The sequence below is a fragment of the Oreochromis niloticus genome, linkage group LG1 (assembly GCF_001858045.2).
Source record: "Oreochromis niloticus isolate F11D_XX linkage group LG1, O_niloticus_UMD_NMBU, whole genome shotgun sequence".
Lineage (NCBI taxonomy): Eukaryota > Metazoa > Chordata > Actinopteri > Cichliformes > Cichlidae > Oreochromis > Oreochromis niloticus.
This window is the reverse complement of record NC_031965.2, coordinates 37,142,239-37,157,104: the sequence shown is the minus strand read 5'-3', so window position 1 is coordinate 37,157,104 and position 14,866 is coordinate 37,142,239. Positions and strand designations below refer to the sequence as shown.

The following is a 14,866-nucleotide window of genomic DNA, read 5'->3' as shown; positions in this document are numbered from 1 at the left end:
AAGTTTTCAAACCAATCTTCGCTTCGGCTAAAATATGCATCAACCCGAGCGCTGAGCTGGAGCTGAAGAGTCCAAAGGCAGATCTTCAGCTGGAGGTCCAGAGCATTGCCATCGAGATGACCAAACCACAGGTAATATGAGACCAAGATGGAAGGCGTAGACAAGTGAGACGGTTCTCTAAACGTTCGCCTCGGTTTCCTGTACAGTACCTCACCATGGTGGAGCTGCTGGAGTCCATTGACTGCATGGTGAAGAACGCCCCCTACAGGAAGTTCAGGCCGGACGTCCCAGTCAAAGGAAATGCCAAAGTCTGGTCAGTTTGTAAAGATTACAATTCGGAGATGAACAGTGGACAAAATCGACTCAGAAACTCACGAATATTTGTTTCCTCTGCCTCTCTCAGGTGGAAGTACGGCTTCAACAGCGTTATGGAGGTCCACGTCCACCCCCGTTCACACATGTGGTCCTGGTCTAACATCAAACATCATCGGGAGAACCTGAAGGCTTACAAGAACGCCTACAAGACCAAACTGCTGAGCCAGGGCAAAGTGAGCCAGGAGACTGAGCAACAAGTCCAGGTAAAGGTGTCTCTGTACAGCAGCGCCAAGCTTAAACAGAGCACACGCCCAACAGAAACCACAGTCGCTCACGTGTAGCTGTGGTGGCGAGTAAATTCCCGTCAGAGCTAACAGTGTCACGTGGAAATTTCCTCTCCACCAAGTACACAAACCACTCAGCTGAAGATGAAGGAACTTAAGATCACATGTGCGTGATTTCTGTTTTTGTGCATTTTTCAGGAATTAATCTGTATGTTACTAAATGTAACTAATGAATCCTAATTATGAGTATTTTGCCTGCCAGTAAGAGCTCATAAAGAAGCTGAACTTTGCTCACCTGCACCTGCTGCTGTTTCCCTGCTGTTTGCTCCTCCAGAATCTCGAGAAAGTTCTGGATGTGTTCAACATCACTCTGGGCCGACAACAGGCACACATGGAGGTAAACACAATGACTGGAATTAAACCAGAGGAGAGTTCAAGCCGACTAATACACCCTGTGCTCGTCTTCCCCCCGCAGGTGATCAGATCAGGACAGAAGGTGGCGGCAAAGAAGGCGGCGGCAGGACAAAAGCAGGGAGGAGGTTTCTTCAGCAGCTTATTTGGGAAGAAGGCTAAAAAGGAGGAGCAGGCGCCAGAGGAGAGCAAAGAGCCAGAGAGTAAGTGATATTCAGATTCGCCTTAAAAACCTCGCTCCGTCCAAACTGACGGCTGAAAGCGTGTCTGCTGTTGTTCAGGTTCAGGACTCGACCAAATCATGACCGCAGAGGAGAAGGAAAAGCTGTACACAGCCATCGGGTACAGTGGCAGCTCTCACAATCTGGCTTTACCCAAACAGGTAAACACACCTGCAATCTGCATGCTTGTGGGCTTTATAGTTCAAGTTTCCCATTGTTGCCTTTAGCACCCTTATCAGAGCAAACTATATCCAAGTAAACACTCAGTTTTAATTATCCTGTTGTAAAAATCTGATACTTGGATTAACAGTGTGAGGTGTCTATGCAAAGAAGCATTTTTACTTTTAAATATTCTACACGCTTCTACAATCATGCTACAGCATCCTCACTCAGCGGCTGATTAATTATAGACATTTTATTTGTTTTTCATCATTTACACGCCCACAAATGTCAAATGAAGCGCAGATTTAAAAATACCCGACTGTAGTTGAAGCAGGACCCAGACTTTGTGGTAACACTGAGCTGGCGTGAACTTGTCTGTTTCAGTATGTAGCTGTGATCGTCAATTTCCAACTACTGAGGACTTCGGTGACGGTCAGAGAGGAACCCAATGTACCGGAGATCCTCAAGGTCCAGATGATCGACCTCAAGACAAAAATCTCTCAGAGGCCCGGAGCTCAGGCCATCAGGTCAGGGGTTTTTATTTTACACGCATGAAATAAATCAACCTGCTGAAATACTCTAGTGCTACTTTTGGTGGAAGGTGTTGTCTGTTTAAATTGCTCGGGGTATCCATGTCAGTCTGACTCGTATTTGTATTGACCCTGCTCTGCTGCAGGGTGGAGACGACCTTGCAGCACTGGTATGTTACTGGTTTGCAGCAGCAGGGGGCGACGCCCTCACTCATCGCCTCAATGGGCGATTCGTCCTCGTCTCTGCTCAGCGTTTTGTTTGAGTTGAACCCCGAGGAAAGCACCGGTGACCAGCTGCTCAGAGTCAAGTCTCAGCCTGTGGAGATCATCTATGATGCGGTAATCGTTATGATCACGTTTGCCTAAGATCACCTTTCACGGTGAATGAAAGCTGCTTCTCTTTCATATGTTACGTTCATTTAGTTTCTATTAGTCTTACTGGTGTCTGTTGCTGCTGCTTCTTCTTCTTCTTCTTCTACAGTTTTAACCCATTAAAGTGTCTCTGGGAAGTCAAAGATGGTTGTTTCTTATGACTCCTGTCTCTCTCTCTCTGTGTTTTTATCCTTCAGCTGACAGTCAACAGTATCGTCGACTTCTTTAAGACAGAGAAAGGTCTGGATCTGGAGGTCCTGACCACGGCCACACTCTCCAAACTGGAGGAGATCAAAGAGAAAACTGCCACAGGTCAGTAACTATTTTCTGTTCAAACCAGCAGTTACGGTGAAGGAGGTGAAGAGGTTCGGTAAGGTGGCTGTTGTCCTCACGGCTGAACATGTCCTGTAGTCTTATGATGATCAGGACTATTCGGTCCATACCAGGACTTTGAGGGATTCATGTCTCTGCAGGTTTGTCTCACATCATTGAGACCAGAAAGGTCCTGGACCTGAGGATCGAGTTGAAACCGTCCTATCTGCTGTTGCCAAAGTCGGGCTTCTACAGCAGCACGTCAGACCTCATTATCGTGGACTTTGGCTGCTTCCAGGTCAGTCCTTTTAGTTTTACCCCTGCTTTTAAGATGAAAATACCTTTTAAAAAAAAAAAATTATTTTCATCATGATTATTTATTTTCATGATGATTTCATGATTATTTATTTTCATGATGATACGCAGTTTCTTTAATATTCTCTAACTATAAAAATAATAGATGTACACATACTGACCTTAAGAAAAAAAATCAGCTGTATCTCATAAAAATTTCCATTTTGTAGAGATTAACTTCTGGATATTTTACAGTTTTTTTTCCTAAATTCCTGGTCTGCTTGGGTTTTTGCTTTTATAGAACTGGCCTCATAAATGTTTTGTGGTTTGACCTTACAGCTTGTACTGCAACAGATAAGACAGCATGAGTGTTTACAGGCCTGCACTACAGCCTGTCACTTAACACTAGTGTGTATTTGTTGGTCTGTAGTTAAACAGTGTTGAGCAAAGTGGCATCCGGTCGTCCACTTCGTCCTTCTCGTCTCTGGAGGAAATCATGGATCGAGCCTATGACAGATACAGCATGAAGCTGAGCCGAGTTCAAGTGCTCTACAGCAAGTCAGGTACATCAGCGCACAACAACAGAGCTACACATACACAAAAGTGCAAGTAATGAATACATATAAGGCATATAAGTACCAGCTCATTTACCATATTTATGTTAATGAGCAGTAGAACAGGTGTACCTAACAAAGTGGCCAGTAGGTGAACTGTGTTTTCTCAGATTACATCTGTTATCATTTTTACTTAATTTGTCGTGACCTGATTCCAGGTGAGGCTTGGAAGGTAGCACGGCAGCAGGGTTCATCATTCCAACACATCCTCCAGCCGATGGATCTCACTCTCAATTTGGCCAAGTGCATGGTGGAAAAGGATGCCAGGATGCCCAGGTATGATTCCCACCGGTGAACAGGTGTTCAAATTCTCTGCTGACTCGTCTGCGCTCACCTGTGCACGTTATCCGAATCATTTCTGGCGTTTCAGGTTTAAGGTATCGGGCGAGCTGCCTTTGCTACACGTTAAGATCTCAGACCAGAAGATCCACAGTGTCCTCGAGCTGGTCGACGGCATCCCTCTACCCAACGTGGACTCCTCGCCATCCACCCCAACACAGAAGGTACGTTTGGTACAGACCGTTCGTCTTGCAGCTATGCACTGATATAGAAAGGATATATTCGGATTAGAGGAGTGAGTGATGATGGAAACTTCAGAGCAAAAACATTTGGGGGGTGGTAGAGTCAGATGAAAGTTTGGGGAGTGATGGGGAGGTCAAGGGTGAGGACTGAGGGATGTTAGAGGGGTGTTTTGGGTAGTGAGAGTTACCTGCACTTCGATATTGAGCTGACCGTGTTTTGGCGATTCTTGTTGCAGGTCTTGCCGTTGGTGGAGGTGAGACCGCGAGCACTGGACCTTCACCCCACCCTCCTCGACTCCATGGAAATGGGTAAGTGCTTGGTGCATTTCGACTGACTATTGTTTTTTTTTTTTAAATTAAAAGCTTTAAAGCTACGCTGTACGACGCTGCGGGCTGTGACTGGTGCTGTCGTGCGTAATTTATGTTCAGATTCGGATGAAGACACCAGTGAGAAATCAACAGATGAGGATCATCAGCGCTCGACTGTGGAGGATCTCACTGATGTTCACTTCAAGTTTGAAGTCAAAGAGGTGTGTGTATGTTTGGCTCTCATGTGAGGTCATCATGTGATCCGTGAGGAGGGGGTGGGGTGTCCTAATGTTAAATGGGAACCTGTGACCGAGCAGCGCGTGATGTGTTCAGGTGCTGGTGGAGCTGACCCGGCAGGTGGAACAGGAGAAGACTTTCCTGTCCTTCAGTATCTGTCACCTGGGAGCCGAAGGGAAGAAACGAAGTTTCGACCTGAGCGTCACCTCGTATCTGCAACGAGTCATGCTCGACTACTGCGACCTGCCAGGTAACACAGATGCTGTTAACATCATAATTGAAACTTATGATGCTACTTCTTTTGTGCCGTGTACCTGTTCATAGTCTCCATTTGTAGTCGTGATGTTTTTGTTCTGTTTTTAAAAAAAATGTGTTTTTGTTGTTTCAGGTGGTACAAAACAGCCTCTCCACCTGATCAGCTCCTCGGAGCAGGGCGCCAACCTGCTGAAGGTGGAGTTCATCAAGGTAAGACTAAACACATCACCAGGTCCACAGCGTGGTCTACGCGTAGCACTGGATCTCACTGCTGGTGATCCTGCTCCTCAGATATTTCACTCATTTTAGGGCATGGACACACTTACACTGCTAATGCAAATAGTATTTGAATTTTAGCACATTATTAATTAGTATTATTTATTTATTTATTTTTTTTTTTAATAAAAAAAAATCCAGAGTACTCCCAGTACAGCAATGCTTAGTTGTTAAAGTTTAAACCAAACAGTGGGACAGCTTAGATTGTATACACCTTAATATTAACAGTTACCAGTATACAAGTGCGATCTTCTCGTCCATACGGTTTCCTTCATGTCGTGTATTTTTAGATCTCTGTGGAAATCCAGCTGTTTCCACTTGTACTCCTCTCACTGTTTCAAAACATGATCCTTGAACTTTATTTTTAATTTTTCATATCAATTTCAATTCAGTTTTATTTATACAGCGCCAAATCACCACAACAGTCACCTCAAGGCGCTTTATATTGTTATGTAGACCCTACAATTATACCCAACAGTCATATGACCCCCTATGAGCAAGCACTTTGGCGACAGTGGGAAGGAAAAACTCCCTTTTAACAGGAAGAAACCTCTGACAGAACCAGGCTCAGGGAGGGGCGGGGCCATCTGCTGCGACCGGTTGGAGCGAAAGAAGGAAGACAGGGTAAAAGACGTGCTGTGGAAGAGAGCCAGAGATTAATAACAAGTATGATTGAATGCAAATGTGTGTGTCTATTAACACATAATAGACACACACACATTTGGGACAGGTCACAATCATGTAGTAAGTGGTGGTGAGTGAAGATTGTGTTGATGTGACCAAAAATGGCCCAGAACACCACAGTTCAGATCGTTTTGCCTGGCGCTGTATCAGTCCTGTAACATACTCAGAATCGGTCTTTTATCCAGAAAACAGAAAAATGAACCCGCTGAACGTGTTTTTGTGTCTCTGTGGTTGCAGGCCGACCCCAGCGGTCCCAACTTCCAGACACTGTTTGAAAACACTGAGCAGACGCTGAAGGTGAGTGGGCCAGCGGTTCTTTTATTCCACTGTTAAAATCAGCGTTTAGTCATTCACAGTTGGTCATTCAGGGATTATTTCCTGTCCAGGAAGTGCTTTAAAAATTGTGGGTTCAGATGTTTTATCTCTGAAACAAATAGTGGCTCATAGTTCGTGATGTCATGCTTCCTCTCGGGTGTCTCCCTGCTGCTGTTTCAGGTGGAGTTTTCCTCTCTGGACTTCCTCCTTCACACTAAAGCTCTGCTCTCAACCATCAATTACCTGAACAACGCCATGCCGTCACAGTTCAGCGGAGACAAAGAGAAAGATGTCAAAAAGCAGGTGGAGAAGACGGGAAAGAGCCGGAGAGGTGAGGCTTAACCATCTGGTTACAGGTGTGTCTTGAATATTCTTCATCTAATAGGATTCTCGTTCTCTGCAGTATCTAAAGGCGCTAAGGATGCAGGAATATTCAATTTCAAGTTGTCCGCCATGTTGGGTTGTTTCCACGTGGAGGTGTGTGATGACCGCCGTAGCATCGCTGACATCAGAGTCCAAGGTGCGAACACCTGAGCTGAAGCGAGAGTTAAAAGCACGGGCACGCTGACGGCACACGATGAAGCATAAATTGTTGTCATGTGACCTCCCTGCAGGAATCGACGCGTCTGTGTTGGTGCAGCCGAAGGAGACGGAGGTGTTCGCACGGCTGCGAGACATCGTGGTCACAGACGTCAACCCCAATACCATCCACAGAAAGGTCTGCACTTGCTGGAACACTTTCATGTTTCCACAGTGTATTTGTACATTTGATATTTTTGTGTACTGTTCATATTTATGTAGTGCCGCAGAACTGTGCACCTCACCCCGCTTTCTTTCCCACAGGTCAGAGTAGGAGATGCTCTGTGTCTCACTGTACATGTGTATAGTGACAATAAAAGGCATTCTATTGTATTCTAGTCTAAAGACGGTAGAAAGACAGACTTCTCAGATCATTAAGTAGGATGTTTAACATTGATTTCAAGTGGATTACTCATTTCCGGCTCTATATTTTCATTCTTGAAATCCTGTAATCTTTTTTGAGCCTGAAACAAGCTGCTTAACTCCCCTTCCTTTCAGGCCCTGCCTCTCATAAGCAGGAAGGTTTTAACAGCATTAACTGTCAGCCACAGCTGGTTCCCCGAGACAACCATAACAGAGAGATCCATTCTCACTGATGTCATACAGACCCAGGAGTGAATATAAGTTGTCTAAAGCAGAGGTTTTCAAGCAGTCTGAAGCCTGAGCATCTGTCATAGTAACAGTATACGTGCCACAATATATGATCTGATCTGCTTCAGAAAAGAAGCTACTTTAGAAGTTTGTGTGCATTTAAGTGTCTGTGTTTCTCTGTAAAAAGTCAGCTGGGATCTTTCAGTACTAGGATAAGTTCTGTACTCAGTCTCGAGTTATGAAACGTGCCGCTGTGGTCTTTTTCACCCTGCAGGCAGTGTCCATCATGGGTGAGGAGGTCTTCAGCTTTAAACTCTCTCTGTTTCCCGGGGCAACCGAGGGTGACGGCTACGGCGACATGTCGAAGGTGGACGGGAAGGTCACCCTGCGCCTGGGCTGCATCCACATCATCTACCTGCACAACTTCCTCATGTCTCTGCTGGTAAGGAGCGTCATATTTCTCTACACATTCAGCCCTGACCTCCACACAGACGATCCCTAAAAAGCCAGATGACTGTTGTCTCTGTGTGGAGGCCGTCGGGCTCCTGGTTATGGTTGCCCTCCTGATTGTGATGTTACTTATAGGTTAACATATAAATACACAAACACATGTGATGCACACACGCACACTTTTATTCTTGAACACGTTCCTGTAAGCACACATTTCAGTGTTTGTTTCTGTGCTCTTCAATTTAACACAGTCACTAACTACAGAACTGTAGTCTTTGCCTTTGTCTGTGTGTGGCCAATGTCCTCTATGATCCAGCAGTCCACGCTCACACATCCGCAGAGCTTCAGGCGACGTCTGCGTCTCCTCTGGTCTGCAGCACAAACAGGGTTTCAGCTCAGGATACCGTGAACAGTCTGACATGCTTCCTAATCAATCTACGTTATATTACCCATAACACAGTGTGGCCCAAATCTCACCCTGCCACTCTGCGATCAGTGTGAACTCATGGGCGGTCACATTTGCAGCTGCTGCAGGATTTCTTGCGTAGGAAATGTGGTCAAAGTCCTTTACAGAAGCAGCTCTCAACACTTGGCAGCAATTTTGACATGCCTCTAGGATATCAATTAAGCATTTATACTTAAAGTATAAGAATATAATATAAGAAAAAACATATTTTTTTGCTTCAACTTCTTTTTCGTATTCAAGCAGAATTTCCAAAATTCTCTGCTTTGCCTTATCTCCTGTTCTTCAGAATGAAAATTAGCATGAGCTTTTTCACAAACATGCAGTTGATTTTATTTATTAGTGAGGCAGTCCTTGTGAGATGAATACATGAAGCGTCCCTCTGTAAGTCTTTGAAGTCTCCTCCGTATCAGAACACAACCGCTGCTGCTCCTTAATGGTGGTCTATAACCCCATTCCAACCTTTGATTAGTTAATTTTGAATTTCATTTTATGTGGTTGACCTCTGCAAAATGCACAGAGTTACCTTGGGTAGGGATGGACAGAAATCGGCTCCGTGTCACTCTGAAATGAAACTGTATTGTACTCTGTGTACTGTATGTACAGTTGCTTTTGATTGCCTGCAGCTGTCACTGTAATGTGTGCAGGACAGTCCTCGGGAATCGGCTTTAGTTTAAACTCGGTGAACTTCTCTGATGTGTTTGTGGCTGTGTGTACTGTAGAGTCCAATCAGAGATGTCTTGTTCCCTGTTGCATGACTTTTCTCTGCAGTTTGTTGTCTCTCATCTTTCTTGTCTTGTTGATGTGTTTTGTTCTTGCAGGCTTCTTTTAGCTTTCAGTATACATCTGGTGACGAGGTACAGCATTCAGCATGCACCTCTGAACTGCACAAAACCTTCTGCTTTAGCTTCACTCGACAACACCGCTGCACCCCCAGCTTAAATATCATCAGGTGTAACGTCCCAGAGGGACCCCGTCTCTGTGAGCGGATTAACCCCCGCCTCTACCTTTTACTTGTTGGTCGTAGACGCGGGTTAATCTGAATGACGCAATGTGACAAGGTTTAAATTTGAGGGAGAAAGGAAGTGACAAAAAGACAACTTTAAATATACTCTCTGCTCATGCTTTCTTTGACCAGCTCCTCATCACATCTGTGGTTATTTCTCATTTCATAACTTTAGAAAATATGAATCCGTCTGACCTCAGATGACACATTGTCCTTAACTCATAAACAGAATGATGATTAACTGACTATACTGCAGGGGTGAGCAACTTCAGGCCTCGAGGGCCGGTGTCCTGCAGGTTTTAGATGTGTCCTTGATCCAACACAGCTGATTGAAATGGCTAAATGACCTCCTCAACATGCCTTGAAGTTCTCCAGAGGCCTGGTAATGAACTAATCATCTGATTCAGGTGTGTTGACCCAGGGTGAGATCTAAAACCTGCAGGACACCGGCCCTCGAGGCCTGGAGTTGCCGACCCCTGGTATAATGGATCATCTATTTGGAACCAGTTTCTTTTTTTATAAATTAAAATATAGAAAGAAGTAAATAAGGAAGCGTATTCATATGTTTAAGAAGCAGGAAACTCATTTCAGTCTTTTTACAAAGCCTGAGCTCAACCTGATGCTTCCTGGCAGAGCGATGGCAAAATTGTCACTATTAAAGCAGTTAAACTTAAATTCAGCTTTACTAAATACAAACTTCAGCTGTTGGATTTCACAAAACTGCACAGGGCTTGCTTCACTTTCATTTTTCTAAAATGCTACTTTTAATTTTAATTGTTTCATTATCCTTTTGTTTGTCCAGGTAAAATCTCTTTTCCAAGAGCAAGCAGGACAAGAGGGCAGGCGTAGGGTGTAGTTATCATATTGGGCATTTATATTCGTTGTCAGTGCAGTTTTATGGATTTCTTTAGGGTGCGTTCACTATCTGATTTTGCAGTATAAAGGGAAACTCCACCTGCGTGAAATAGAAATCCCGGCGGTTACAAATTGTTGGATAGCTGACAGTTCAGCAGAATCATCCTCAATGAGCGTGTTTCCATCTGTGATTGTTTGGTGGAATTTTGGTAAAATGTGCAAACTGTTACTGAAACAAAGCACATGAGACTGAGACAGGGAGTCCCCCAAAACCCTGAACGCCACCCGTCTGAGACCAGGAGATGGTCAAAACAACCGCTCTGAATGTTTGGCAGTGTGAGCACGGACACAGGGAGAGATGACAGAAGGAGGAATGCTTTTCATGCACCACATCTGACAGTAATCAGAGCTCACGTCCTCCATATGTGCTATGCAAATCACTCAGCTGCCCTCATTATCCCCCCACACCCTCACTGCCACCCCCCTGTCAGTCACATGACCTTTGCCTGTGTGACGTCTCCTTAAAAGGAGTTTGACCTTCATTCTTGTTTCATATGTCAGTTGTGATATGAACCTTTTAACTTCTACACTCAGCTCGATATTTACAATATTAAACCCTCTCAAAAAATGTAACTAATGTAGTTTCTACGTCTTGATTTCAACTCGTGAATTTAAGTGTTAGCTGGTGTGTAAATGCAGCAACTTTAAAGACTGCCATCAGCATGAGGTTCATATCCCTGTGAAGGTTCATGAAACAGAAATGAACCTGTGCACTGTGCAGACAGTGAACGCCTCACATTGGCCCTTCTGACTTGCTCCCTCATGGCGTCTCTCTAAGTCTACTCCACATCTGGGGAGTCCATCATCTTACACCTGATTGCTTTTGTTCTTCAGATGTTCGTCGACAACTTCCAGACCGCTAAAGAAGCTCTGAGCGCCGCAACTGCTCAGGCAGCAGAGAAGGCCGCGTCGAGTGTTCGAGACTTTGCCCAGAAGAGTTTCCGTTTGTCCATGGACATCAAGCTGAAGGCCCCACTCATCATCATCCCCCAGTCCTCCACCTCCTATAATGCTCTGGTGGTGGATCTGGGTCTGATCACGGTGGGAAACAGCTTCTCTCTGCAGCCGGCGGAGGGTTTCCCTCTGCCAGCTGTGGTGGAGAAGATGGATGTCCAGCTGACGCAGCTGAAACTGTCCAGGTAACAACAGAAGAAATGTGAATAAACTGTCTGTGAGCAGGGATGGAAGCAGTTCTGCTTTTGCTTAATTGTGTTTGTTGGTTTAAATACAGCTAAACTCAGGTTGTTTAGACCTCACTAGGATTTAGAAATGACTAGAAATGGTACCAACGCACTGATTGCATCCCGTTGTCTTCATTGCTTGGCGTCGTTGTGCACACCAGGAGATGGGAAATGTTTCTCCTCTGAGCTGCACTGAAACATGACGAAGGTCCAGTAGATAAAAACAGATTCCTGCTGTGCTTTCAGAACCACACTGAAGCGAGACTTCTCTCTGCCAGACATCGAGATCCTTCAGCCAATCAACCTGGAGCTGCTTGTCACCCGAAACCTGGCTGCTTCCTGGTTCTCCAAGATTCCCGGAGTCCAGGTCCAGGGAGTGCTCCGGTCCCTAAATGTAGGTCTCTCTTGTTTCCTGTTGGCTGAACCAGGATTCAGACCGAGTGAGACATAAATCTTTATTGTGTGTCCATCAGATGAGTCTGGGTGAGGAAGACCTTGGTGTACTGATGAAGATTCTAGTAGAGAACATTGGAGAGGGGAACAAAGAGCACAGCATGGATGTGAAGAGACAGGTGGCCCAAGGTAAGTTCACTCTCACAGCACATGATGGGAAATGAAATAAGTTGGAGAAAAGTCATTTTCAACTTTTAAATTCAGACACAGCTGAAGTGATTATCTTTGGACTTAACCAGATCCTTACTCCAGTAGTACTGTGAGGAACCCAGGAGCAAGTTTTAACCATGCTATGTTCTATGACTTTCAAATTAAACAAATATCTAGTACTGCCTTCTTTCATCTGTACGATAAAATGTTGTCTGGTTCATTCAGCAAAAGGACAGAGCTGCAGGGACACATGTCTGGTGAGCAGGTGGTGGTGGGTGGAGACCAGTGTTTACTTTTTCAAGGCATTGAAACTGCACAGACGATGGCATGAGCATCCTCCCTCAGCAGCCTCGGAGCATTTCAGTCAAAGTTCATTTATCGCTAGTGTTAAAGTCGGGTCGCTTTAACAGCAAAGTCGATGTTTGAGCGGCCATGACGAGCAGTTCTTATGCAAGAACTTGATCGCTACTTTAATTAGTGAGACATGAAAAAGAAGATCCGAACACACATGCATGTTTTTTAATCACCGCTTTGCTTCCACAGAGAAAGCAATGCTTGCAGAGCAGCTGGTAGATGTGGTGTCATTACCATCAGCTTCTATTGGTGTGGTGGCCGCAACCAATGGAATTCAGAATGAAAACACCATCAGTGTTCTCCTCAACTTTGAAGTGGAAGAGGTACAAAATCTGCCAGAGCTCACAGTCTGACTCACTCTTCCTCTGTTTCAAGAGAACATCAGTCTGTGGAGACTTTAGAGTCTGAAAGATCATTCTCCGTCTGAGCAGATACAAAATTTTGCATTCATTGTTGCTCCAACGTGTTGGCGCTCTGCTGTCATCTGAATGTGTTTTCTGCATCTTCTCTTAAGGTGCTTCTGACTCTGAAAAAGCCAAAGGAACAGAAGGAGTCCCCTTTCCTGGTCTTTCACGTCGCCCACATGGGCATTAACACAAAAGTCAGAAAATACGACATGTGCGCAGCAACATACATCCGGAAAATCGCCCTGAAGTGCCTCGAGTTCAAAGGTCAGAGCGTTACAGCACACCAGGGTTTACTGACACAAGTGTGTCTGTACTGGTTTCTTTGGTTGTGCGTGTGCGGTCAACCATGTTGATGATGTGACAGCTTTGGTCTCTTCTGGTTTAGACTCAAGTGGGGAGCCGCTGTGCCTCATCAGCTCTTCAGTCGAGTCTGGAGCTGAACTGCTCAAAGTGGAGTATTGTAAGGTGAGGTCACATGTGATCAGATTACCTGTTCATGCACGGGAGGTGGAGGCGAGAAGTACGTGCGGGGTCGACGGTTTGAGATTCAGCAGTTTTTAATCAGCCTGAAATGTTTGTTTCATCAGGCCGACCGTGCCGGACCAAACTTCTCCACCGTCTACAAAAACACCGAGCAGCTGATCAATGTGAGTCATAGTTCATCCACACACCTGCAGATCAGTACAGTATCACCTCTGCACATCTCGTGGTCGTGTTGAACACTAAAGGAAATGCAAACTTGACTTTAGACCTGTTTGCACAGATCTAGTGTTACCAGGTGGATTTGTCTGATTTAGAAAAAACCTCCTGCGTCTGTGTTGTGTGCAGCACTGCATCAGCCACGACTGCGTTTTACTCAAATTTACAACACAGACACAAAAAATGCTCCACGTCACGTCATCCTGCTCTGATAGATTTGAGCCTGTTCTTTCTATGAATGCCTCTCTACGCTGTCGAACAACAAAACCTTTATTTGTGACGAGAGGTAGAACAGGGAAAAGTAACCTAACGAAATACCAGTTTGCACAGGACTGAAATGATCATGTCTGCTTTTGGCAAAATACCAATGATGAACGTGGCACCACGGGACTAAGATCTGTCACACATCCCAGGTGTTGCACATTTTTGAGAACCACTAAAATGCATCAGCTTTCCTCTTGGGTCGTAGGTGACTTTCACCTCACTCGACGTCATGCTTCACACCGAAGCTCTGCTGTCAGCCATTAACTTCCTGTCAACGGCGTTGTCATCCGGCGGCAGCGTTCCATCTCCAGAGAAAGAAGTCCGACCGAAGACGGAGGATAAGACGGTTTCTGCGAAGTCCAGTCAGTAACACACACACACACACACACACACACACACACACACACACACACACACACACACACACACACACACACACACACACACATATACAGGTATAATGTGAGTCTGACCTAAAACTCAATGTCATGTTTTATGTTTCTCCTGCAGCTGCCCTGGTGTCACCTGTAGACTCTCAGGTCATAGACCTGAAGGTGGTCATGGCTCTCGGGGCCTTCAACGTCCTAGTGTGTGACCAGTCGTGCAACATGGCCGACATCAAGATCCAAGGTACTGAATCGGAGCCGAACTTTGTTTTCTGTAAGTTTTCACTACCAAACCTGATGTAACACACCTGCTGTGCTCCTCAGGTATTGATGGCTCGCTGCTGATGCAAGGACCTCAGACTCATATATCAGGCGGCCTGCGAGACTTCATTGTTCTAAACGTTGATCCCAAAAGCTTCCACAAGAAGGTCAGTAAGTTGTCTTATATAAGAATGCTTTAAGGCTCTTCCCTCCATTGTGTCAAAGCTCATAACGTCTTCATGCTTCCGTCACAAAGACTATCCCGATACCCCGGGACTGCTTTAGATCTTCCTGCCCTCTTGTGTTTGTGTTCTTGTGTGAGCTGACAGTTTCCCTCCGATCGTGCTTCAGGCCATCTCCATCGTGGGTAACGAGGTGTTCAGCTTCAGCATGAGTCTGACCCCTAACGCCACAGAGGGCGCTGGCTACACCGACACTTCCAAAACTGACGGCAAAGTGAAGTTAAATGTGGGCTGCATCCAGGTGGTTTACCTGCACAAGTTCTTCATGTCCCTGCTGGTGAGTCGCACATGATTGAAAGTTTGTAGAACTGTTTTTAGTTTGACCCGAGCAGCTTATCTGCATCTGGTTTGTG

General features: G+C 45.3%; 1 protein-coding gene across 9 annotated transcripts in view; it reads left to right on the top strand.

The window, feature by feature from the left end:
* The window catches only part of vps13c (vacuolar protein sorting 13 homolog C), a 48,461-nt gene that overhangs the window by 8,107 nt on the left and 25,488 nt on the right, over positions 1-14,866 (top strand). For 5 of the 9 annotated variants that reach the window (XM_025908239.1, XM_025908232.1, XM_025908236.1 and 2 more), the window contains 34 exons: positions 4-131; positions 207-313; positions 404-578; positions 934-996; positions 1,075-1,213; positions 1,292-1,392; positions 1,778-1,920; positions 2,070-2,262; positions 2,493-2,607; positions 2,769-2,905; positions 3,332-3,464; positions 3,674-3,791; positions 3,886-4,018; positions 4,273-4,345; positions 4,466-4,566; positions 4,679-4,832; positions 4,971-5,047; positions 6,035-6,094; positions 6,293-6,443; positions 6,516-6,632; positions 6,727-6,830; positions 7,557-7,724; positions 9,017-9,052; positions 10,951-11,255; positions 11,544-11,691; positions 11,771-11,879; positions 12,444-12,577; positions 12,769-12,925; positions 13,047-13,126; positions 13,249-13,308; positions 13,830-13,986; positions 14,135-14,254; positions 14,335-14,438; positions 14,623-14,790. In XM_025908239.1, the coding sequence (XP_025764024.1) occupies positions 4-131; positions 207-313; positions 404-578; positions 934-996; positions 1,075-1,213; positions 1,292-1,392; positions 1,778-1,920; positions 2,070-2,262; positions 2,493-2,607; positions 2,769-2,905; positions 3,332-3,464; positions 3,674-3,791; positions 3,886-4,018; positions 4,273-4,345; positions 4,466-4,566; positions 4,679-4,832; positions 4,971-5,047; positions 6,035-6,094; positions 6,293-6,443; positions 6,516-6,632; positions 6,727-6,830; positions 7,557-7,724; positions 9,017-9,052; positions 10,951-11,255; positions 11,544-11,691; positions 11,771-11,879; positions 12,444-12,577; positions 12,769-12,925; positions 13,047-13,126; positions 13,249-13,308; positions 13,830-13,986; positions 14,135-14,254; positions 14,335-14,438; positions 14,623-14,790 (4,268 nt within the window). The remainder of the gene's footprint in view (positions 1-3; positions 132-206; positions 314-403; positions 579-933; positions 997-1,074; positions 1,214-1,291; positions 1,393-1,777; positions 1,921-2,069; positions 2,263-2,492; positions 2,608-2,768; positions 2,906-3,331; positions 3,465-3,673; positions 3,792-3,885; positions 4,019-4,272; positions 4,346-4,465; positions 4,567-4,678; positions 4,833-4,970; positions 5,048-6,034; positions 6,095-6,292; positions 6,444-6,515; positions 6,633-6,726; positions 6,831-7,556; positions 7,725-9,016; positions 9,053-10,950; positions 11,256-11,543; positions 11,692-11,770; positions 11,880-12,443; positions 12,578-12,768; positions 12,926-13,046; positions 13,127-13,248; positions 13,309-13,829; positions 13,987-14,134; positions 14,255-14,334; positions 14,439-14,622; positions 14,791-14,866) is intronic. The other 4 variants (XM_013273399.3, XM_019361209.2, XM_019361197.2 and 1 more) reach the window with 2 other exon arrangements.